Here is a 24,268-nt window from a genome sequence, read left to right as displayed (position 1 = left end):
TCCGAACCTGACAGGACCTAACAACCAGCATCACCACAAGGTTCAAGCTAAAACCGGCGGCAAGTTCCACCCTTCGCGTCTCGATCTTAGAGACAGACGGAAGCGAGGAAAAGAAAGCTATGGCAACCTACCACGTGACTTCCGCTCTAGCGTCGCGAAGAAGCCGTAAATCAGAATCCGCCTGTTCCCCCCGCCCCCGGAGGGTGATGGACCAATGATAAACGCCTTTTCGGAAAAACAGTCCAATGGTTGCGGAGCTGGGCGGAGCCCCGAGGAGTTGACCTCTCATTGGCCTGCGTCCTGGAGCGCACCACTTCCGCCCACGTGAGAAGTGGTGCCGAGTGGACCAAACTTGAACCCCCAAGTGCTGCGGCGGCTCGTGGCAGCGGCTCGTGGCAGCATGGGGCCTGCGCCTGCGGGAGCGGCCGGGGAGCTGGAGGTGAGTGAGGACCCTGGAGAGAATGGAGGCTGAATGTGACAGCCCTGCCTGACGGAGGGGCCTGTAGATGCCTGCGTCTGACCACTCGCCAGCGTGGGCTACGGGGGCGGGACCCCTCGGGAGTGAGTCTGTGGCCCCGACGTTTCCAGGTGGGGCATTGACACCAGGATTTGGAGGGAAGCACTGACGCCCCTGGCGCGTCTCTCCGTTCTTCATCTCGGCACCGGCGCTCCTACGCATCCTCTGGGTCTTTTTTCTTGACGTTGGACCGGGTTTTCTTCTCGTACTCCCTCTGTATCGAGGCACTAGGTGGCACTCCCGGGTGTTATTGTGGAGGGAGTGGGCCCAGGGCTGTAGGGAAGGGATGGAATCTCGCAGACCTGGGTTTGAACTCCTTTCCCACCGTATCGTGATTACCAGGTGTGCATTGAGGCAGTAACAAGCCCTCGTTGAAGGGTCTGTCTTCTGCTAGGGCTGTGAGGGTGGAGCGTCGTGGAAGTATACACTCATGGGTCAGCAAGTTCTAGGGCACAGGTTCCCAAACTTACTTGGCCTACTTGTTTTTATTTTTTCAAAGAAAAAAAAATTATTCAGTGTCCCTTGGCAATTAAAAACTCTTATACTACCCCAAAACCCTTTTATGCTGTAGTCCATAATCCAGGATCAAATAGGTATTAGTGTAGGTTTCTGCTCTAACAACACCCCCCTACCCACCCCTGGATCCTTGCAGTGCCCCCCAGGGGGTGTCCTCACCCACTTTGGATCCGTGCATTATTTAGTACTGATAGAGTCGGGGCTTGCTAGGTTAGGGAACATGAAACCTAGCAGGATTTGTGTAGAAGTCAGATTGAAAAAGGCATTTGAGATGACCCAGGCCTAACCCAGCTGGAGAGGAAGTCCCAGCATTCAGGGCACCTGGAAATATAAGGGGGCTTGGGGCAAGGCCCAGACAGCTCTTACTTCAAAGTGTCTTGAACTTCCAAGCACTAGTTATCTTGACTTTTACAGAATCTGACCCCCACTTAAAAGTAGAGCCAGGAGCAGGTGAAGCTTTTGTCTAAACCCTCTCATGGTACTTAGTGCAGCCGGTGGTTGCATGCTGGTTTTTCACTCTCACTGGGACAGGTGATGGAGCCAATGTTGGATGGCGCAGTCAAGGAAAGGAAGAAAGTGTCTTTGAAGAGACGGGTAGAGTCAGGGTCTCCGGCAGAGGGTGTCTTGCAGCCAGTGAAGCTCAGCCGGGCGGAACTGTACAAGGAACCCACCAGTGAGGAGCTGACCCGCCTTCGGGAGACCGAGAGCTTGTTCCATTCCAGCCTACTGCGCTTACAGGTACTGTTGGAGGACTGGGGGTTGGGATGAGCATTGGGCCGGGGACCCTGAGACCACTGAATGGAGCTCTTCTCCCTTTACAGGTGGAGGAGTTACTAAAGGAAGTGAGCCTGTCCGAGAAGAAGAAGGAGCGCATTGATGCCTTCCTACGGGAGGTCAACCAGCGGATCCTCAGGGTGCCCTCAACCTCTGAGACTGAGGTAAGGTGAATGGACCCAGGGCCTGGGATGCCCAGAGGAGGTCCTTCTCAGTGGGAGCATCTCAGACAGGGACCATGCTAGTCTCTGGAGAGGCTGGGAGGGTAGAGAACTCATTCCCACTGCCAGGAGGCTCCACTTGCTGCGTGTTCATGAACATCCTCGTTCATTCAAGAAGAGCACGGGTGTCTGGCAATATTCTTTTTTTTTTAACATTTTATTAGGGGCTCATGCAACTCCTATCACAGTCCATGCATATACATACATCAATTGTATAAAGCACATGTGTACATTCTTTTCCCTAATCATTTTCTTTTTTTTCTCCTCTTTTCTTTTTTTACATTTTATTAGGGGCTCATACAACTCTTATTACAATCCATACATCAATTGTATAAAGCACATCCATACAGTCCCTGCCCCAATCATTCTCAAAGCATCTGCTCTCCACTTAAGCCCTTTGCATCAGGTCCTCTTTTTTTTTTTTTTCCCCTCCCTCCCCGGTCTGGCAATATTCTTATCCTTGGATCATTAGTGAATGAAACTAGTTGGGAGGTGGAGTGGGGAATAGATGATAAGCACAAAATAACTGTCTCTTAAGGTTTCAGAGACCTTAAATCTCTATGGGAGCAAACATCTTTCTCCCACGGTATGGCTGGTGGGTTTGCACCAGCAACCTTGCAGTTGGCTGCTTAACACTTAACCCACCATGCCACCAGGGCTCCTTGTAATGTTGTTCTCAACTCTCTCGCTGCCTTTGAATTGATATTGATGCAAGGTGGTAAATACTTCCTTGGAAAAGTCAAAAGTCAGGTAAGGGAAGAAGGCTAGGAGTGTCAGAGAGGAGAGGTGTTGGACAGGTTTGAATAGGGCACTCAGGATAGCTTTTGAAGTGGCACTTGTGGGAAGGTTCAAGGGAGGAGGAACATTTCAGGAACGGGAAACAGCTACTACCGAAAGGCTCAAAGTCAAGAGCTTGGCCAGTTCTGAATGAGGGGGAATAGTGTGTGATGCATTGGGGTGGGAACCACAAGGTCAGCAGTTCAAAACCACCAGCTGCTCTGTGGGAGAAAGGCAAGGCTTTCTACTCCTGTAAGGAGTTACAGTCTGATAGGACTTCTGTGGGTGGGAACTACTCCATGGCCGTGAGCTTGGTTTGGGGAGGAGATACGGAGAGAGAGGCACGTGTCACTCCCAGCCGTACAGACCAAACTCCGAGCAAGGGATCTGTGGTGGGTGTTTCTTGGAGAGGGGTGGTGTGATCTTGTTGGGGTTAAGAAAAGGTGCTTTGTTGGGAGTAGAATGGGGAGGGACAAAGGAGAAGTCAGGGCGACTTGTGCATGGTCGGCTGAAAAGGATGGAGTTGCTCAGATGGGCGGCAGGGGAGCAATGACCAGTCTCTGGATCACGTTGAAGGTGGAAATGAGCATTTTTAAGAGGATGCATCCAGGTGATCAAAATGATTTTGCCCGGAGCAACTATGACCAAGTTGCTATTGAAGTGAAATGCAGAAAGCATGTTTGGGAAGCTAACTGCATCTACCCCTGTCACTGTCTGTCCCCACAGCTGACAGACCAGGCATGGCTCCCAGCTGGAGTTCGAGTACCTCTCCACCAAGTGCCTTATACTGTGAAGGGCTGTTTTCGTTTCCTGCCCCCTGCCCAAGTCACCGTCGTGGGAAGCTACCTTCTGGGCACCTGCATTCGGCCGGACATTAATGTGGATGTAGCACTGACCATGCCCAGGGTGAGGCTCGTGGTTCGGGCTAGAGAGTCCTGCCGTGTTGTCATCTGCAGTCCCCTGGGCCCTCCCTCCTTCCCACTTGCCTTCCTCCGGAGCTCAGCTTCCATGTGCCCTGGGGTGGTTTGCTGCCCTTCTAGGCCTTTGCCTTTCTCTTCTAAGAATTGGGCCTGATGTTTCTGGGTCTGGCTCAGCCCTGCAGCCTCATTTTCCCCTACTGGAGCTCTCACCTTGGCTTCATCGGTGCCCTTGAGTTCTCTGACAGCTCATCTTCCTGTCTGTCCACCCTCGGCTCTTCCAGGAGATCCTACAGGACAAAGATGGGCTGAACCAGCGTTACTTCCGCAAGCGCGCCCTCTACCTGGCCCACTTGGCTCACCACCTGGCCCAGGACCCCTTCTTTGGCAGCGTCCGCTTCTCCTACAGCAATGGCTGCCACCTGAAACCGCTGCTGCTGCTGCGGCCACATGGTAGGAAGCCCACCGCGGGCTGAGGACCCAACATGGGTGACAAGTGGGGGGTGGAGGTGGGTGCATAAGGCCCTCAAGTCTAGAGGAGTAGGTGCAAGAGTCTCGAGTTTGAAAGGCGTGCTGTGGAGACTGCCTTGCTCAATGCTCTCTGTCCCCATCCAGGGAAGGATGAGCGTCTAGTCACTGTGCGCCTGCACCCCTGCCCTCCGCCCGACTTCTTCCGCCCCTGCCGTCTGCTGCCAACCAAGAATAATGTGCGCTCTGCCTGGTACCGAGGGCAGAGCACTGATGGTGAGCCCACCCCGGGGCCAGGGTAGAGCCAGGGGACGGGATGTCACGGGGACTACTTTCCTCATGTCTTGCCCCTTGCTTCCACAGGGAGCCCCGAAGAGCCCCCCACACCCCACTACAACACATGGGTCCTGCAGGACACAGTCCTGGAGGCCCATGTGCAGCTGCTGTCCACTGTGCTGGGCTCGGCCCCAGGCCTGAAGGATGGTGTGGCTCTTCTGAAGGTTTGGCTGCGGCAGCGGGAGCTAGACCAGGTGCGTTGGGAGTGGCCTGACCTCACAGTCCTGGTGAGTGGTGAACTGACTTGAGCTCAGGCCTCTCCCATCTCTTTCAGGGCCTGGGTGGGTTCACTGGGTTCCTGATCTCCATGCTGGTGGCCTTCCTCGTGTCCACTCGCAAGATTCACACCACCATGAGCGGCTACCAGGTCTTGAGAAGCACCTTGCAGTTTCTGGGTGAGACCTCAGTCTGGCCCTTGCCATCAAGACTGAAGAGGGCGCCAGCTGTAGGCACTGGGGCTGAGGGAGGGTGTCTTTAGCGCTTTGTCCCCAAGGAAGACCCTTAAGTCTTCATCCCCAGCACCTCTCTGGTTTGTTCCAGCTACCACGGATCTGACAGTCAATGGCATCAGTTTATGTCTCAGCTCAGATTCCTCCTTGGTGAGTTGGGGCAGGGCTGGGGCTGGACCAGGGCTGGAGATAAGACCCCATCCCTCATTGGTTTCTCTCATGGGCTCTTCTCTCGCCCCCAGCCCACCTTGGCTGACTTCCACCAGGCCTTTCCTGTTGTCTTCTTGGACTTCTCCGGCCGCCTCAATGTCTGTGCTGATGTCACCGCCTCCACTTACCACCAGGTATCAGTGGGTTCCTGACCCCGTCTTTGCTGCTATACCGGAACTGCAGAACCTCCTCTCCAAGGAGCGCAGGACCAGCACATTCCCTGGCCCAGGACCCCCTCTGGGGGTGCTCATTTCACATCTGAACTCTTGCTAACCCTGTGGCCCAGGTGCAACATGAGGCACAGCTGTCCATGGCGCTGCTGGACGGCCGAACTGAGGACAGCTTCCAGCTGCTGCTGATGACCCCCAAACCCATGGTCCGGACTTTTGACCACATCCTGCAGTGAGTTGAAGAGTGGCAGGGGGTGCTGTCTTCCTGGGGCTATGATGACTGGACCTTGGACCTTCCTGAGAGTGGAGGGGGACTTAGGGCAAGCTGGCACTGATTCCTCCTGTCTGTCTCTACCCCAGTCTCCGCCCAATAAGCCGACTGCAGGCAGCATGTCACCGGCTGAAGCTGGGGCCTGAGCTGCAAGACTACGGTGGGGACTATGTCTCAGCTGCACTGGGGCCCCTGACCACCCTCCTGGAGCAGGGCCTGGGGTCTCGGCTGCACCTGCTGGCTCACTCTCGGCCCCCAATCCCCAAGGTGAGATGATAGGGGTTTGGGGGGAGGGTCTGAATCCAGGGACACAAACGACACTGCCCCTCTAGTGAGAAAGAGCGGTGGGAGGTTGTCACTCAGTCGCTCTACCCCCCTGCAGTGGGAAATCAGCCAGGATCCTCCGAAGCACAAAGACGCGGGAGTCCTGACCCTGGGGCTGCTCCTCCAGCCTGAGGGGCTGACCAGTGTCCTTGAGATGGGTCCAGAGGCCGACCAGCCTGAGGTGAGGCAGTCTGGGGCTGGGATGGGAGTCAGCTGTCTTGGAAAGCCCAGAAGTACAGGGGAGGAGGTCACGTAGTCGGGACAGCCTCTCTTGCTTGGTCTCCACCCCAAGATCATCCTTGCTTCTCAGGCTGCTGCTTTCCGCAAGTTGTGGGGACCCCGCTCAGAGCTCCGGCGGTTCCAAGATGGGGCCATTCGGGAAGCTGTGGTCTGGGAGGCAGCCTCCATGGCCCAGAAACGCCTGATTCCCCAGCAGGTGGTCACCCACCTCCTGGCACAGTGAGTGTTGTCAGCTGAGTGTCGGGCTACTGTGGGTGGCGGGGCAGTTTGGGTGGGAGCTGATCTGGGACTTGGTGGGAGGGGCTCATCTCCTGGGGCCCAGCCCTCATGCCCTCACCTGGTCTACCTCTCTTCAGCCATGCAGACATCCCAGAGACCTGTGTCCACTATGTGGGGAGCTTCCTGGATGCCTTGATTCAAGGCCCAAAGGAGGTAAGGGTCCTTCTGGGTGGAGGTTGGCCTAGTCGTTGTCTAGTGTAGGTAGATAGCCTACGGAGGGTGGGTGGGTGGCGTAGAAAAAGCCATCAGTACCTCTGCAGGGCCCTTGGCTGGCCAGGGCCCTGATGCACTTCCTAGACATTCCAGCAGAGGGGGCCCTGGCTCTACAGCTGAGTCCCCCCAGAATGGCGGTGTCACTTGGGTTCTTCTGTAAGGCCTGGCTTCCTGACTGCCTTCTCTTCCTCAGACCTCGAGCACAGGGGAGGAGGCCCTGGCCAGTGTCGTGCGCTGCTACGATGAACTGAGCCGCCTGCTGTGGGGGCTGGAGGGCCTCCCGCTGACCGTGTCTGCTGTTCAGGGTGTTCACCCAGTGCTGCGCTACACAGAGGTGAGGTGTAAGGGGGAAGGTCACCCTCTCTGCTCTGTGACCCCAGCTCCTCTCCAATCATCCGCCTTTCCCAGTTCGGGGCCCTCTCCTTGAGTCCATACTCCTTCCTCAGCCCCGCATCACCCACAGGTGTTCCCACCCACGCCTGCCTGGCCGGCCTACTCCTACTACGAGCGCCTGCGGAAGCAGGCCTCACTGGTGCCCCGGCCTGACAAGCCCTGCCCAGCCTATGTGGAGCCCATGACTGGTAAGGGAGCTTGTGGGGGTCGTGGGGAGGGGCAGCACCCACTGCACCTGCAGTCAAAGACCAACCCCTGGCCGCTCCTCTCCTGCCCCAGTGGTGTGTCACCTGGAGGGCAGTGGACAGTGGCCACAGGACGCCGAGGCTGTCAGGAGGGTCCGAGCTGCCTTCCAGCTGCGCCTGGCTGAGATCCTGACGCAGCAGCATGGGCTGCAGTGCCGGGCCACGGCCACCCACACGGACGTCCTCAAGGTGGGTGTGGCACAGGGCAGGGATGCCCTGGGGAGGATACCCCTGTGATAACAGGCGGGGGGGGGGGGGGGGGGGCGGCGCTGAGATGCAGGCCATATGATCCCCCAGGCCCCGGACCGACATTCTCTTTCCATCCTTAAACCCCTCCCAACAGGATGGATTCGTGTTCCGAGTACGCGTGGCCTATCAGCGGGAGCCCCAGCTCCTGAGGGAGATGCGGAGCCCCGAGGGCATGATCACACTGCGGGACACGCCCACCTCCCTCCGCCTGGAGAGGGACACGAAGCAGCTGCCCCTGCTCACCAGCGCCCTGCACGGGTATGGCCACCTGCCTGTAGGCTAGCCTTGTGCTAAAGCCTCTGAGCCCCATTTGGCAATCCTGGCTGCATGTGCCTCCGGGATCAGGCAGGAATCTGGGAGGATGTGAGGTGTGGGGCATTACACAGAGGCCACTGGGCGCTGGGTCAGAGACACCGTCCCTCCACTGCTCAGTGCCTGGCCTCTCGACCCCTCTCCTTTCCCCTCTAGAGTCCAACAGCAGCACCCAGCCTTCTCAGGGGTGGCCCGGCTAGCCAAGCGGTGGGTGCGCGCCCAGCTCCTAGGCGAGGGCTTCTCTGATGAGAGCCTGGACCTGGTGGCCGCTGCCCTGTTCCTGCACCCAGAGCCCTTCTCCCCACCCAGGTGAGTGCTGCTGCTTGCCCAGTCCAAGGGGCTGCCAGTCTTCCGAGGGGCTGTACATGGGGGTGGGTGATGGTGGTGGTAGGTGGACGCAAATGACTGAGGGGTTTTGAGATCCCCCTCCTGTAGGCTGGCCCACACCTAGGTTTGTAGGTGATAAGAGGGGTGGGGGCTGAGGGGGGCAGGCTTCAGGCTGGCTCTGCTCACTCCTTGCCTCAGCTCCCCCCAGGTTGGCTTCCTTCGGTTCCTCTACCTGGTATCAACCTTTGATTGGAAGAACAGTCCCCTTGTCGTCAACCTCAACAACGAGCTCAGTGGTGAGTGGCAGGTCTGTGGTCAGACTTGGGAGGGGAGGGGGGAAACTGCATTTTGGAGTGTAGAGCAGCTGGCTTGTCCCTGCCTGGTCCTGGTGACGGGTGGGCCGGAGGGGGGGGGGGGGGGAGTTGGCGGGGTAGAGGGAAGCTGTTACCGGGAGGGCCAGGTCAAACCTTGCGCTGCATGCCAACCTGAGAGATGAATTGTGAGGCGTAGTCAAGCTCTTGCTTAGGGATGTGGGGGGCAAGAAGGGCAGGGTGGGGAGCCCGAATACCGGGTGAGAAGTCTGGTGCCTGCCCAAATACCGGGTGAGAAGTCTGGTGGTAAGGATCAAGGAAGGGCCCGGATAGAAGAGGTGCCCTGAGCTCCTGGAGGGTGGGGATGGAGACTTCCAGTGGTAATATGAGGCGTCCCCAGTGCCAGCATAAAGCAGGGTATCGGCTTCCTAATTCCCCAGGTGTGTGGGGGAAAGTGGGATAGGGGCAGGCCTCAGCTTGTGCACTCCCGGAAACCAGAATGAACGGGTGTGCCAGGCAGTGGAAAATTCTGCTGCTGGGCCGAGGCGGAGATTAGCGCCCTCCTGTTGGAGGCAAGTGCGGTGTTCTTTTGTCACCTGGCCACCTGGGGTCAGGGCTTTAGGAAAGCCTCTGGTGCCACTTGCTGGGCCTCCAGCAGGAAGAGCCAGGCTGAGGAGGGTGTCTGGGGAGGGGCCGGCTGACCGGGCTTCACCTTGTCTTCAGCGGAGGATCAGGCCGAGATGCGCAGTGGCTTCTTGGCAGCCCGGACACGGCTTCCTGTCATGGTCATCTTTACCCCTCAGGACCGCAAAAGCTCTTTGTGGACACAGGATGGACCTTCAGTCCAGGTTCAACCCCTTCCCTGTCCCTAAGCAACATAGGCTTCAGGCTGTGCTGAGAAACACACGGTCAGGTCTGCATGAATGCTTCTGTCCCCCTGACCCCCAGATCCTGCAGCAGCTCGTGGTCCTGGCAGCTGAGGCCCTGCCCGTCCTGGAGAAGCAGCTGCTTGATCCCTGGGGGCCTGGGGACATCCGGGTAAGCCCCGGACCAAGAGTGACTCCAGGACACTGAAGGATCTGCCTTTGAACCTGTAGTCCAGAGCTCAGGGGGCCTTCCCAGTTATCCCGTTCCCTGTTTGGGGAGCTGGCTCTGGCCAGGCCTCATGCTTCTGGTGTGTGTTCCTCTGCCAGATCAAGCTCACCACAGCTGCACCTGTGTGGCTTCCCATGCAAGGGATAAAGGGGCACCCACGGAAGGGTTCCCAGTCCTGCTGCTGACCTCTCTTCCCTCGCCTCCTCAGACGGTGTTCCGGCCACCCCTGGACATGTACGACGTGCTAATCCGCCTGTCTCCCCGTCACATTCCCCGGCATCGCCAGGCTGTAGACTTGCCGGCGGCCTCTTTCTGCCGGGGCCTGTTCGCTGAGCCCCGGCCCTCGCCCTTGATGCCGGTGCTGGGCTATGACCCTCCCCAGATCTATCTGGCACAGCTCAGGGTAGGTCCTGTCGAGGGGGCTGGAGAGGAGACCTCTGGGAGGCACTGGGCTGTGAAGGTGACATTGCAGCACCCATGTGCCCACTTGTCCCTTTCCTGCCCCTGTAGGCGGCCTTTGGGGATCTGGCGCTCTTCTTCTATGACCAGCATGGTGGAGAGGTGATCGGTGTCCTCTGGAAGCCCCCCAGCTTCCAGCCCCAGCCCTTCAAGGTGAGCTGGCTTCTGGTGCTGGGGCTTCCTGTGTTGTGCACGTGGGGCTGTGTGAGCTGCACTCTGTGAGTTGTGTGGGCTCGCATGTCCTGTGGGGCCATCTCACCCACCAGCATTCTCTGACTCCGCCAGGCCTCCGGCATGAAGGGGCGCATGGCAGTGTCTCGTGGCGGGGAGTTGGCGATGGTGCCCCATGTGGAGGCCATCCTGGAGGACTTTGCTGTCCTGGGTGAGGGCCTGGTGCAGGCCGTGGAGGCGCGGAGCGAGAGGTGGGCTGTGTAAGCCCCAGTAACAGCACCTGGAACCAGATGTTGGTGGGCTGGCTGCTTCATGCTCATCGCCTATGGACTCTCCACTTTGCCCTGATTCCTCGGAACCCCAGGACCTATCAGTCTGAACCCCTAGAAGAGGAGGAGGAACTGTCTTTGAAAGAACAGCCCATTGGTCACCTATTGCTTTGGACCTAGACCGCTTTCTTCTCAGCCTGCTCCCAGGACCAAATCTGCCCTTCCCAGTGCCAGACGTGCCTAGCCCGCAAGTGCCTGCAGGGCCTGGGCAGGAGGGGTGGCGCTTCCTGAGGGGCGCCAGGCACCCCAGTGAGTGATGGAAAGGGTCTGTGTGGGTCTGAATGGGCCACATTGAAGGGACACAATGCTCTCCTGTTGGGTGCTGCTGCCCAGGGTGGAGATAGCGGAAAGAACTGAACAGCAAAGGACTGGCTGGGTGAAGGGGGCTGGTGGTCTCGGGTCCCCCAGACCAGAGAGATGCACACAGAGTGGTGCTGCCAGGACCTCAGCATATAGGTCTCTGCAGCTCTGGGTGCCAGCCTTTGGCCAGCTGCCCAGTCCCCACACTGCTCAGGACTTCCTGTTCTCCAGCTGCTCCCACATCAGGGGGCGGGGGCCTGCCTTCAATCGGCCAGGTCCTCTGCACTGCTTTCTCAGCAGCCTCTGACACATAGGACCCCCCTCCTCAACCTCAGCCTGGGGGGATTGTCCCTTCCCTGCTGCTTGGGCAGGGCCTTCACGCGGGTCCAGTTCATTGTGCACGCCCAGACAGCAGGAGCACTGCCAGTGTCCAGAGCTCCAGTTTGGAATTAAATTGCTTCATTTTCTCGAGTTCCTGGCTTTGTCTCTGTTTTGCCCTGTGTTAACTTTGTCTTCTAGAAATAACCGCCTTGGGAGCAGGAAGCATATGTGCATGTAGATTCCTTGGTGTTGGGGCTTCCCAAACTTTGCACTATGTTCAAGGAGGTGTTGGGCAGGTGGAAGAAGCGCCTTTCCTAAGTAGGTGGGGGGGCGGAGGGTGGGGTAGGAAAGGCCACTGGAAGATGCCAAGGACAAAGACTGTCCGTTTTCTTGTTCTTCCCAGGACAGGTAGTGAGTATGGTGAAATATAAAGCCTGATATATCGTCGAAAGTTCTTTCTTGAACATCGTCCACAGATGAAAATGGGCCTCTTAAGTAGGTGTTCCAGGTAAACAGGGTATCTGTCTCGTGGAGACCCCAGCCTGGCAGCTGGTGGGCCTTCTGGAAGGACTGTGTTTTAACTGTGCAAAGTGGTCTCCATTGATAGACCTTGTGAGTCCAGGCCCACCCTGCAAAGAAACCTAATGGTAGCCTTGGGGAGCCCCTGGACCGTGAATGCTGGGCTCTTCCAGCTCATTTTTGGGGGTCCTCATCCACAGTCCCTCCATCTGTGTGGGCTTTGGAGAGGGGCAAGCTTGCGGGCTGGCTTAACCCGTTGTGTGTCATTCAGCGCAGATGCAGGCCTGTAGCATCAGGCCCTTGGACATCCTGGCTCTAAACTAGTCCTGTGGCTGGTGGATGGGATCTGCCCCCAGGCAGGACTGCCAGGGCCTGCTTCCACCTGTGGACATGGACCAACCGCTGCTTGTGGGACTCAGCCTCCCCACCTACGAAATGGCATGGTCTGACTCTGGCACCTAAGAAGCCTGAGTTGCTGTCCCATCCCTTCTTGCTCTCCCTGGGAGTTCCAGCTGGGTGGGGTTGGGATCCCTGTGAGAGGGGTAGTCCTTTTTCTAGGGCCTTTTAAATGACTGGCATCTATCTGGAAGCCCAAGCTTCCACCTTAATTCTTCATGCTGTAGCTCCAACCTGCACTCTCAGATTTTCTCTGAGAAGTAGATGAGGGTGTTGGTATAGTCTGATGGCTGTGTCCAGGGCGCCTAGACCCCAGCCAAAGATGACTCCTGGGTGACCACTTGGGCCCCAGCCCACCAGGCTTCAGTGGAGTGGGGAGGAAGTGTGCATGTTCGTGGTATCCGGGCCTCGGCGTGTACCTTGGTGGTTGGACATAGATGGGTGGGCGTCTAAATTTGATGTGCAGTGTCACTGTCGCTATGTCTGGGGTGTGCACCCATCTGAATGGACTAGCCTGGGTGTTGATTTCACTGCCAGCTCTGGGCTGTTATAAAAGGGGAATCATGTACCGGCTGGGAGACAAAAGAAAACTCTCAGGTAGGAGGCAGAAACCCTAGGTTCCTTCCTGTGATTGTAAAGCTTTCTCCTTGGACTACTCGGGGTGTCGTGGGTTACATGTTGTGCTGAGAACCACAAGGTCAGCAGTTCGAAACCATTAGGTGTCCTTGGGAAAACAATGATCCCACAAAGAGTTACAGCCTCAGAAACGCTCAGGGCCAGTTGGACCGTATCCTATAGGATCCCTGTGAGTTGTCACTGGGCAGTGAGTCTTTTGAGTCTTCTCAAACCTTGGTTTCCCTGGTTGCAACTGATTTAGGGGTTGATGTACTTACGGTCAGGGACTCTCAAAGGACTCTATTGACGGTGGCCTCTGACAATACTCCCTAAACCAGTGTCCTCTTGGTTGAAAACCCCATTTTCCTTGGCTTGCCTCTACTTTAGAGAACAGGAGCAGGACCCCAAAACCTCAGGCCCTTGCAGCAGGACAAATGAAAACCAGAGGGCTGCTCAGTCCCTGAGCGATCTAGTCAGATTGGGGCTAGGTGTTGCCCCCCTCTCCGCCCCCAACATCCGGAACTTGCTTTGTGAGTCACAGATTCACTGTGATGAGCCTATAAGGGGATAGGGATGCCTAGGGCACCTGATTCACCCCCACCCTTGCCAGGAAAAGCCAGCCTGCTCATCCTCCTGTTGCAGAGACAGGAGATGTGGCATCCCTACTCCCAGGGAACTATGGGGGACCAATAAGAGAGCCTTTCCTGGAAAAATAACTTCCCCAATCCTTTTCCTCAAACAGCCGTAACTAATTCCTTTTTCTGGTTTGTGTTGGTTTTGAATTTATTTTATTGAGATTTAATACATATATCATTCCATATTTGAATCATGTCAATTAGAATTGTACAATTGCTACCACAATCAGTTTCCAAACAATCTTTTTCTACATGGACTTCTTGACTTCATCTCCCTTTATTCCACCAACCACCACTGTTCCCACCTTCCCCTGAAGCCCTTATTCTGCTTGCTGCCCCTCTAGGTTCATCAGTCCTGGGTTTCACATACCAAAAAACAAAAGCATATGACACAGCTTCAAGGTGGTGACCTCCATTGATATCACACCTCTGAGATACACTCTACTGTGAATGAACAAAAACAATACAAACCAAAAACACAGAAAATTCTGGAAACCAGATCATGTCTAAGCCTGCATCACAGGGGGATTTAACTGTCAGGTCCGATTTATGCTGCTGATCTTCTGTGCTCCTCTCTCCCAATCGCTCTGCTTAGTAACCGCTTTCTGCCCAGCCCTCAGTTTTAGATAGGGGATAACAAATTTCTGAGAGCTGGGTGGGGATAATTTGCCTGGTTTCCATGGGCCCAGAAAGGTGTAGGAACTTATCTAAGGTCACACAGAGAGCTGAGGGGCAGAGCTACTGAGAAACTAGTCATCCTGGTCCCTAGACAAGCCATCTACTGCTGAGCCTGGGCTTTCCTGGGGCCCAAGGGTGTGGTGAGCAGGAAGATAGGCCTGACAAAGCCTGAGCTCCAGATCCCTCCAATAGGAAAGGGGGCAGGGGAGCCCCTGTCCTACTTGGTTGCCTGCCAGCTCTACCCACCCACCCTCTTCCCTTCTGTCAGGACCCAGGGGAGCAGGGGCAAGGGTAGGGGTGATGGTGTGAGTCCTCTGGCCACCTCAGTTCCAGCCTAAATCTCTGTGCCCCAACCTGTGAGCTCCCCAAAGCAGGACTTTCCCCCCAGTCTCCATAGGCCAGGGCGTGGGTCTCTGCAGGACTGAAGAGTCCAAGTTTGGGTCCTGACTGAGGGCATTGAGACCCACACCCTGTTCCACTTACTGAGCAACAGTATGGATGAAGTGTCAGGTACAAAGACCCGGCCTTTCCCCATCTTTCTCCATCACCTCACTCTTCCTATCTTCCAATTCGTGGGGTCCTCCTGGCCCAAGGTCTAGAGACCCCCAGGAAGTCATTTCTAAAGTCTGACCACAGACTCTCGCCTGTCCTTTCTCCCTCTCACATCCTGCCCCTCTGACTCCTCTCCCCTAGGGCTGGTCCCTGGTGTTGGCCCTGTAATTAGCAGCCTGGGCTGGGAAGAGGAGAAAGTGAGCATTCTGGGGCTCACACATGCCCAGCTGCCTTTCTGAAGCACCAAATGCAGCGCCTCCTTCTGCCAATCCCACCCCCACCCCCGCCAAATCCAGGCTTAAGCCTCTTAGAAATCAGTTGTCCTGCTAGCCCATGGAGCCCCTTGAGCTTCCAACCCACCCAACCCTGCTCACCTTCACCCTTTTGCTAACCTGCACACGGAGGAGCCTCCTACGCCCCATTCAAACTCTCCTCCCTCCAGCCACCCTCTCTTTCCCTTCTCTGGCGGCCTCCCAGTCTTCCTTCCCAGCCCAGCCTCCTCTCAGCAGCCAGAGGGTTCCCTCTAAGTGGCAAATGACGTCCCTCTGCCTAAGACCCTGAGGCTCCCATTAGCCATCGCTCTTGCTGGCGAAACACTGGTCAATTTGTCCAGGGATGTAAAATGGGTTAAATGCTTGGGTTGAAGCAGGAGGTAGGGGCTAGGGCTCTGCCCACTGCACTTTCCCCTCCACACCTGCACCTCCACCAGCCCCGGGAAGTCCCAGGGACTCAGAGCCGACTGCTTATAACACTGGCTCCTGTAACTCCAGCGCAGAGCCGCTGCTCAGGCTACCACCCATCCCTCTCGTGTCCCAGGCAGGCAGGCAGGCAGTCTGCGCAGCACTTGGCCCAGTCATCTCTCACCAGGAAGCCTTCACAAATCCCCCCCCCCACCCTGGCCAAATGTTTCCTCCTCCAGGAAGCCCACTGGCTGCCCCAGCCAAACAGTGCTCTGGGTTCCCCTTTTCCCTTCAAGGGCCAAGATAATACTGGACCCATCTCAGTCCCCACCACCCGGGTGACCTGTGTGTTTCCTTCCTTCGTTTGGTCACAACCCCACCCCGGTTCCACAAGTTCTTCCAGAGAGGAGGGCGCTGGGAAATCACAAAGCCCAGGCACCCCAGGGAACTGGTCCCCTGTGAACCAGAGCCCCTCAGATACCTGCCTTGTCTGCTTTCTGTCACTAACTCCCCTCCTCCCAAAGCTGCCATGGGACAGGACCAGATAGCTGGTGGGTTCTTCTTTGGGACTCCAAGAAGGGTCCCTGTCTCATCTCCCTGGGTGTCATCAATATAAACCAAGATCCAAAGCCAGGTACACAGAGACCTTCATAGACACGTACATCATATGCATGAGTCCTCACAGACCCCCACACATGCACAGATAGACCGCATGGGTACACACACGCACACACATGTGCGCACACGCACAGACACACTCCTGGCACTGCTCAGGAAAGCAAACCCACTGCTATCGAGTCGATTCTGACTCATAACCACCCTTACAGGGCTGCTGAGACGGTACATGCGTCACAGGAACAGATAGCTCCATCTTGCTCCCGAGGAGCAGCTGGTGGCTTTGAACTGCTGACCCTCTCGAGGCTAGCAGTCCCACGCTTCCCTGAGAGTTCCACCATTGCTCTGGAAGGCAGCTTCGGGAGTGAAGCTGCCTCCCATGTTAACTGGAATCCTTGTACACGTTTCTTTCTTTTTTTTTTTCCTTGTAAACTTTTCAAAGAGTGAAAAATCCACAATCTTCTCTGAATCTTAGGCCCTGCAGGTAGGGATGAAGCATCCTCAGGTGACTGGTGAGGAAACTGACTGAGGGATTGGAAAAGGCAGCTGTTCAGGTCATCTCCCTGGCCAGTGGCCAAGGCAGACCAGAAACTCCGACTCTGGGTCTATAAGAAGCCTCTGCCCCTGTCAGCCTAGCCCCTGTGACCCCGGATCCTTCCTCAGCAAGGCACCTAGCACCTCGTGCTTCCCTCCAATTCCTGATGTGACCCTCTGCTGTCTTCAGAGGGAGCCAAGGGCAGCAAGGCACACCAAGAGGTCACCCTAGCATCCTCAGGATATTGGTCAAAGGGGAGGTTTTCTCAAGGTCTAGCTGGGCATCCTGCTGGCAGTGCCCAGGGGGGCAGTTGGTGTTCCCGGGCTCTCTGCCATCTCTCCTGTCTGGAGACAGGGGGTGACTGTTGGCACAGGAGGTGGAGTCGCCCGCCCGCCCCCTGCACTGGGGACGCTCATAATAGAGTGATTCATCTCTTCCCTTCATCCCCCTCTCCAGACTGGAGCCAGCCCCTCACCCTCAAATCCCGGAGGCAGGCATAGTGTCCAACAGGGGCCTAAAAGTGGGGACACACCATGGAAAGGCCAGGTTGAACTTTAGGGGACTCAATGGGTTTCTTGTCCTGCTCCCTTCCTGTCCCCCACCCGATTCCCCATGCCTCCCCCCGGGCCTCCCTCTTCACCTCTCCTCTTCCCTGTGGGTGACCTGACTAGCAGGTTGGTATTGGGTGGCCGAGAGAGAGGTTAGCAGGTGACTTGTCTCCGAACCTCAGTCTTACTGCCGCTGAAATGGAAAACGTAACCTCCACCTTGAGGAGGTCTGTGTGTCTGTTTTCATCCTTTCTCCACCCCCACCCAACCCCTCTCCAAAGCTCTGGACCTTTGCAGCGGTTTGGGGAGTGAGTGTCCATATTTCTCCCCCTCCCTTGCCCCACCTCTGATTCACAGCAGCTGAGCCCACTCTGCTTTGCTGCTTCAGGCTGCTCTCACGCAAACAACAAAGTTTGGGGGCCAGGAAATGAAAGGAGTGATGCCCCCACCCCGGTCCAGGCACCAGTCAACCCCTCTGGTTCAACAGGCTAGGACTCGAATTGCCAGCCCTTCCCTTATCTGGGAACCCACTCCCCCAGCTCTGACTTCCAAGGAGTCACAGCCTTCCCTCCCACAGGGTGGTTGGGCTGGCAGGCCCCTTCTCTGGCTCAGCCCTCCCGCCCAAGTGAGACCCACACCTTGCTCACAACGCCCTGGGAGGAGGTGGGGCATGCTTCTGGAGCTTGGTCTTCCAGGAGGGCTGGCTCTCAGCCTGCCCTAGGCCTGGGCTTTCCTTCCCAACGTGCAAGAGAACCCTAGAGGGCTCTGGGTAAGGGGTGTGACTCAGAGGGCTGGGGCCCTATCAAGTTCAGTCTCTTCTTTGTGAAAGCATGCTCTCCTGCTTTCTGCTCCACTGGGGACCACTCACAACCAAGGCAAGGAGGAGGATGCCCCCCCAAACCCTGGCCAGACCCAGCCCACCTGGTGGAGCCCAGGTGAGCCGAGGAGGACTGGCAAGAGTAGGGGCCCTCGGAAAGCATCCTGGGAGTTCTCTCACAGCCAGTAGGAAGCCCCAAGCCCTGCCCAGACCTTCTCAGCGACAACTTTGACCATTCCCAATGTGCACCTGTCCATGACAGAGTTTATGGGAGACACTGAGTCCTATTCCTGGAGATTGGGCCTCAGACAGGGGTCACAAAGTCGCTTTCTGGGTGGGCTACTGTCCTGGGATTACAAAACTCAAATTCACTAACATGGAGTGGATTCTGACTCAGAGCGACTCTATAGGACAGCAGAGAACTGTGAATTTCTCAGAATGTCATTCTTTTTAAAAAAATTAATTTTATTAGGGGCTCTTACAGCTCTTATCACTATCCATTCATTGTGTCAAGAACATTTGTACATATGTTGCCATCATCATTTTCAAAACATTTTCTTTCTACTTGAGCCCTGGGTATCAGTTCATCTTCCCCCTCTCCTCTCACTCATGGACCCTTCATAATTTATTTTCATGTCTTACACCACCGTCTCCCTTCACCCACCTTTCTGTTGTGCATCCCCCTGGGAGGGGGTTATATTCTTTAGGGGAGTAGAAAGCCTCCTCTTCTCTCCAGTGGAGCAGCTGGTGGTTTTGAATGGCTGACCTTGTGGTTAGCCCAATGCATAATCCACTACACCACAAGGGCTCCTCCCTGGATTATAGCTCAGCACAAACATGCATGCTCACAGTGAGAGTACATGTTGGGGCACATGTGAGAATGTGAGCTGATTATTGTGAGCAATATAAACAACCCACCAATAGAGAGGTCTGAGGGGCTGGCCCCAATCCCAGCTACATGGATAGCCCCCCTCCCCTTCTCAGAAGAATTCACTTCAGAGGATAGCACTGAAACTACAGCTCAGGGAGAGGGACATTTCGGATCAGAGCACACAGGAGCAAATGAAGTGGGAGGAAGAGAGAGTGGAGCACATCCTAGCGCACCAAGCCCTGAGGGCAATATTTCTGCTCAGAGCAGCCAAAGCACAGAGAGGACCATAGGGCCGGCCTCACTACCAGACACGATGTCCCTCACTGACCCAGAGTGCTACGGGGGACAACACTGGAGACAGTGTAGGAATTGTGCCCATTCTAACCCCACCACACTGAGGCAAAACACTAAGGGCAGCATGCAACAGAACAGCAAGGGGAGCAGAGTGACAAAGTCCCCAGGGAATACCAAAAATTGACTTTGGGGTCAGGGCATAGTACTCCATCAGGCGGGACCAGAAAACACTCTTAAAGGTCAACAGAGCTTGAACTATTAATAGGCTTTTGTTGTTGTTGTTTTGTTGCTTTGTTTTGCTCTGTCTTGTTTTTGTGCATCTTATTATCTCTGCATGTATATCTAGATAAGATAGGTGGGATAAACAATCTGGAGGAGAAAACAACAGGACCAACGGTTCAAGGGGGACATGGGAGAGGGGGAAGTAGGGAAATGGAAGCGGATGTTAACAAACCCAGGGACAAGGGAACAACAAGTGATCTAAAATCTATGGTGAGGAGGGTATAGGAGGCCTGGTAGGGCTTGATCAAGGGCAATGTAACCGAGAGGAATTACTGAAACCCAAATGAAGGCTGAACATGATAGTGAGACAAGAGGAAAGTAAAAGGAAATAGAGGAAAGAACTAGGAGGCAAAGAGCATTTATAGAGGTCTAAATACAGGCATGTACATATGTAAATATATTTCTATATGACGACGACGGGGAAATAGATTTATGTACATATATTTATAGGTTTAGTGTTAAGGTAGTTGATGGACATTGGGCCTCCACTCAAGTACTCCCTCAAGGCAAGAACACTGTTCTGTTAAGCTGGCATTCCATGTTGTTCACCTTCCCAACATGATCACTGAAAACAAAGCAGGTACATAAGCAAATGTGGTGAAGAAAGCTGATGGTGCTCTGCTATCAGAAGATGTAGTGTCTGGGGTCTTAAAGGCTTGAAGATAAACAGGCAGTTATCTAGCTGAGAAGCAACAAAGCCCACATGGAAGAAGCACACCAGCTTGTGTGATCAAGAGGTGTCAATAAGATCAAGTATCAGGCATCAAAGACCTGAAACAAAAAATCATATCATTGTGAATGAGGGGCAGTGTGCAGTGGAGACCCAAAGCCCATCTGTAGGCAACTGGACATCCCCCTTACAGCAGGGTCCTGGGGAGGACATGAGCCAGTCAGGGTACAGTATAGCATCAATGAAACATACAACTTTCCTCTAGTTCTTTTTTTGTTCTTTCTGGGGTTTTTTTTTGTTTTTGTTTTTTTTTAACATTTTATTAGGGACACATACAACTCTTATCACAATCCATACATACATCAATTGTGTAAAGCACATCTGTATATTCTTTACCCTCATCATTTTAAGGCATTTGCTCTCCACTTAAGCCCTTTGCATCAAGTCCTCTTTTCCCCCCTCCCTCCCCACTCCCCCCTCCCTTTACTCTAGTTCTTTAATGCTTCTCCTACCTGCCCCTGCCAGGACCCCAATTCTACCTTACAAATCTAGCTAGACCAGAGCATGTACACAGGTACAGATAAGAGCTGGAAACACAGGGAATCCAGGACAGATAAACCCCTCAGGACGAATATTGAGAGTAGCCATGCCAGGAGGGGAAGGGAAAGGTGGGGAAAGAAGGGGAACCGATCACCACGATCTACCTATAATGCCCTCCCTGGGGGATGGACAGCAGAAAAGTGGGTGAAGGGAGACATCGGTCAGTGTGACATGAAAAAATAATTTATAAATTATCAAGGGTTCATGAGGGAGGGTGAGGAAGGAAGGGGGAAAAGTTGAGGAGCTCATACCAGGGCTCAAGTAGAAAGAAAATGTTTTGAGAATGATGATGTCAACAAATGTGCAAATGTGCTTGACTCAATGGATGGGTGGATGGATTGTGATAAGAGTTGCACGAGCCCCCAATAAAATGATTTTTTTAAATAGATAAAGAAACCCACAGTTGTGTGTGCCTGTTTGCTCTCTGCCCAACACACATGAGCCTCTGTGAGCGGAGGGCAAACAGGGAAGTTATAGGAGAGCCATGCCTGAGCCTGCTGGTGGCGGGGTTGTCCCTGCCTTTCTCAGCTGCTAGCAGGACAGGGCAGAGCAAGACGGGACCTCATGGGCTGGGTTCACATTTCCTTTCAATCCTTCTGCAAGGGCACGTGTTTGGGGCTCTCCTTCGGTGGGGAGGAGTCTCTTGCTAGTTCCCGTCTTGGGCTGCCCCATCAGAGACCCAGAGACAGGGAGGGGCGGGGAGGGTGAGGGGCTTTTGGGGTGCATCTGGGAGGAGGTGAAGAGAGGGCAGCATGAACAGGGTGCTCTCCATCAGGGCTCTAGGAGGTGAGGATGCTGTCCTGAGTCATGGGCTGGCTGTGGGGCCAGTGGTGATGGTTCCCTGATTCACCACGGGGCCTCCCAGCCCGTGAGGGCCTGGTAGGGTGGGGTGCACCCTTCTGAGCCAAGAGCTGTGAGAAGCCAGGCTCTCCTGTGACTGGGTCCCGCAGCATGTGAACAGCAGTGAGAGTGTGACTGTGAGCCTCTGAACGTGCACGCGGGGTGCAATTTCATTTTACGCCATCAAGTTCAAGTTCAGTTGTTGCCAAGCCCATGCTGACTCACAGTGACCTCACATGTGTCAAAGGAGAGCCGTGTTCCACAGGGTTTTCAATGGCCGATTTTCCACGGCTGTCACTTTGTTGCACTGTGGCGGCTTATGGAAGCTATGTCAGTCGGATTTCCAACCCCAGCAGGGTCACTCAAAGAGACGGGCTGCGGAAGAGCTTTCAGACTAAGAACAGACCACAAAGGAAGGGGCTATCCACCTCTGAAGGATTAACTACTGGAAACCTTATGAGTATCAGCAGCTGGACCTGATCCCATAGGATGGCGGAGGAGGAGTCCTGACGGTTGGAAAGACACCGTGATGCCCACCGTGTTGCATAACATAACCATTGCCACCGGGCAGCGTTTCTTTTCTTTCACTGAACATCAGGGTGCTGCGAGTTGGAACCAACTCAACGGCACAGCAGCAACGTTGTCCAGGAGGAGATGCTCCAGGAGCCTGTGTGTGGACTTGAACCTCAACCGGTAGTCACAGCATGCCTTCACTGTGTGCACCATGCAGGTTACTAGACCCCATCATGTGGGCCTGAGCTGCCTCTGACAGTCATTCTGGGCTCCTGCTCAGAAAACAGAAACAAAACTCACTGGATTCAGGCTCATTGTGGCCTGATGGGACACTCCCTGTGGGTCTCAGAGGAGACGTCAGACAGTGTAAGACATGACAAAATAATAATAATTTATGAATTATCAAGGGTTCGTGAGGGGGGAAACTGAGGAGCTGATACCAAGGGTTCAAGTAGAAAGCAAATGTTTTGAAAATGATGTCAGCAAATGTACAAATATGCTTGTCACAATGGGTGTATATATGGATAGTGATAAGAGTTATGCGAGCCCCCAATAAAATGATTTCAAAAAGAAAAACTTTTTTCTTTTTTTTAACTATAATTCTTTTAAAATTGTTTTTCCTTTAATCATTTTATAGGGGGCTCTTACAGCTCTTATAACATTCCATACATCAATGTATCAAGCATATTTATACATATGTTGCCATTATTTTCTAATCATTTACTTTCTACTTGAGCCCTTCCCTCAACCCCCTCATGACCCCTTGATAAATTATAAATTCTTATTGTTTTTATATCTTACACCGACTGCTGTCTCTCTTCACCCATGTTAATGTTGTTCATCCCTTGAGGAATTAGGGGGGATGTTTTGCGCCGGTCATTGGGATCAGTTCCCCCTTCCTGCCCTCCTCATACCTTCCCTCTGCCCTCCTAGTATCGCTACTCCCATTTCTGTTCTGAGGGGTTTATCTGACCTGGATGTGTCGTGAGTGAGTTCTCCTCTGTGCCTATGTACATGCTCTGATCTAGCCAGAGCTGAAAGGCAGGACTGGGGTCATGATAGTGGGGGTGAGGAAGCCTCAAGGAACCAGAGGAATGTTGTGTGTTTCATCAGTGCTATACTGCGCCCTGGTTGACTCATCCTTACGACCCTCTGTGAGGGGATGTTCTTTTGTCCACAGATGGGTTTTGGGTCTCTACTCCGACCTCTTTTCAACAACATGTTTGTTTGTTTGTTTGTTTGTTTGGGGTCTTCTGATGCCTGTTATCTGATCCTGTGGACACCTTATGATCACACAGGCTGGTGTGCTTCTTCCATGTGGGCTTGTTGCTTCTCTAGATGGTCGCTTGTTTAACTTCAAGCCTTTAAGACCCGCTATATTTTTGGTGGGGAGGGGAATGTTTTCTTTCTTTAAAATACTTTTATTGGGGGATCTTACAGCTCTTATCACAATCTGTACATCCATCAATTGTGTCAAGCACATTTGTACATTTGTTGCCATCATCATTGTCAAAACATTTTCTCTCTACTTGAGCCCTTGGTATTTGTTCATTTCCCCCTCCCCAATTGACTATAGTTCTTTACATGAGTAGAAAGCTTTGTTTTTCTGCCTCTGAAGGGCCTGTATTAAGTCCTGGAAAATGTGGTTTCTCTTGGCCCCCCTGAAAAGACCATTATAGAAGCTTGGGGTGGGGGGCATGCTCTGTTTCCAGTCTTGAGGGAGCAGGAGCACTTAGTAGATGAGAAATGAGGGGCAGGGTTGCTCATGGCTGCCCTCAGTGTTTCTCAGACACCCCACCTTTTCATCAGCTTTACTTCGTAAAGGGACTGACTCTCCCAGTGGTGGCTTGGGAGCAGCCAGAACGGGAGAGGAGCGCGATCTAACCATCAAGGACTCACCTTGTTGGCACACACACTGGCCATGCAGCAAGTCAGGACAACTGCGCTCAGCCTGTGGAGCCAGGTGAAAAACACACACAGGTACATGTGCGACAAGCCTAGGTCTCCCGGCCACGCTCCACAGCCATGTGCGCAAACGTGAGGTATGCCCATCCAGTGTGTTCAGGCACACAGAACATGTACATTTGTAACCTGAACAGTGATGGCCCGGACAGGCAACATGTGTGTGTCCCTGCAGCACAAGGGGCAGGGGCTGTGGGCTCCCATTGGAACTCAGCCTGGAGTCCCCTTGGGTTCCAGCTGGGAGAGAGAGGATCTCTTTTCACTTGGGGCTCGCTGCTTGGGCCCCCACTGTCCTCCCCATCCACGGAGGCCATGCTGGGTCCAGCTCTCCCCACCGGGAGGAAGACCACGGGCTCAGAGGGGTGGAGGAAGGGGCCACCTTCCTTTGGCACTTCCACGCTCCCCAGCCATGCACCCCTCCTCCTCCCCTACCCATCTCGCACACCCACGGG

The 24,268-nt window shown here is 54.5% G+C and overlaps 1 protein-coding gene across 1 annotated transcript; it reads left to right on the top strand.

The window, feature by feature from the left end:
- Positions 1–310: 310 nt before the first annotated feature.
- NOL6 (nucleolar protein 6) lies at positions 311–11,344 on the top strand. The gene is made up of 26 exons (XM_075560030.1): positions 311–439; positions 1,565–1,771; positions 1,855–1,971; positions 3,532–3,711; positions 4,007–4,175; positions 4,338–4,466; positions 4,554–4,720; positions 4,801–4,921; positions 5,067–5,125; positions 5,218–5,319; positions 5,472–5,587; positions 5,716–5,893; positions 6,009–6,131; positions 6,261–6,409; positions 6,547–6,622; positions 6,876–7,016; positions 7,146–7,263; positions 7,355–7,509; positions 7,664–7,827; positions 8,038–8,190; positions 8,407–8,504; positions 9,243–9,367; positions 9,468–9,557; positions 9,823–10,017; positions 10,125–10,226; positions 10,359–11,344. The coding sequence occupies exons 1-26, from the start codon at positions 401–403 to the stop codon at positions 10,506–10,508; spliced, it is 3,423 nt and encodes a 1,140-aa protein (XP_075416145.1). The 5' UTR covers positions 311–400; the 3' UTR covers positions 10,509–11,344.
- The last annotated feature ends 12,924 nt before the right edge of the window (positions 11,345–24,268 follow it).

Source organism: Tenrec ecaudatus, chromosome 10 (assembly GCF_050624435.1).
Source record: "Tenrec ecaudatus isolate mTenEca1 chromosome 10, mTenEca1.hap1, whole genome shotgun sequence".
Classification (NCBI taxonomy): Eukaryota; Metazoa; Chordata; class Mammalia; order Afrosoricida; family Tenrecidae; genus Tenrec; species Tenrec ecaudatus.
This window is presented reverse-complemented; position numbering and strand designations above follow the sequence as displayed.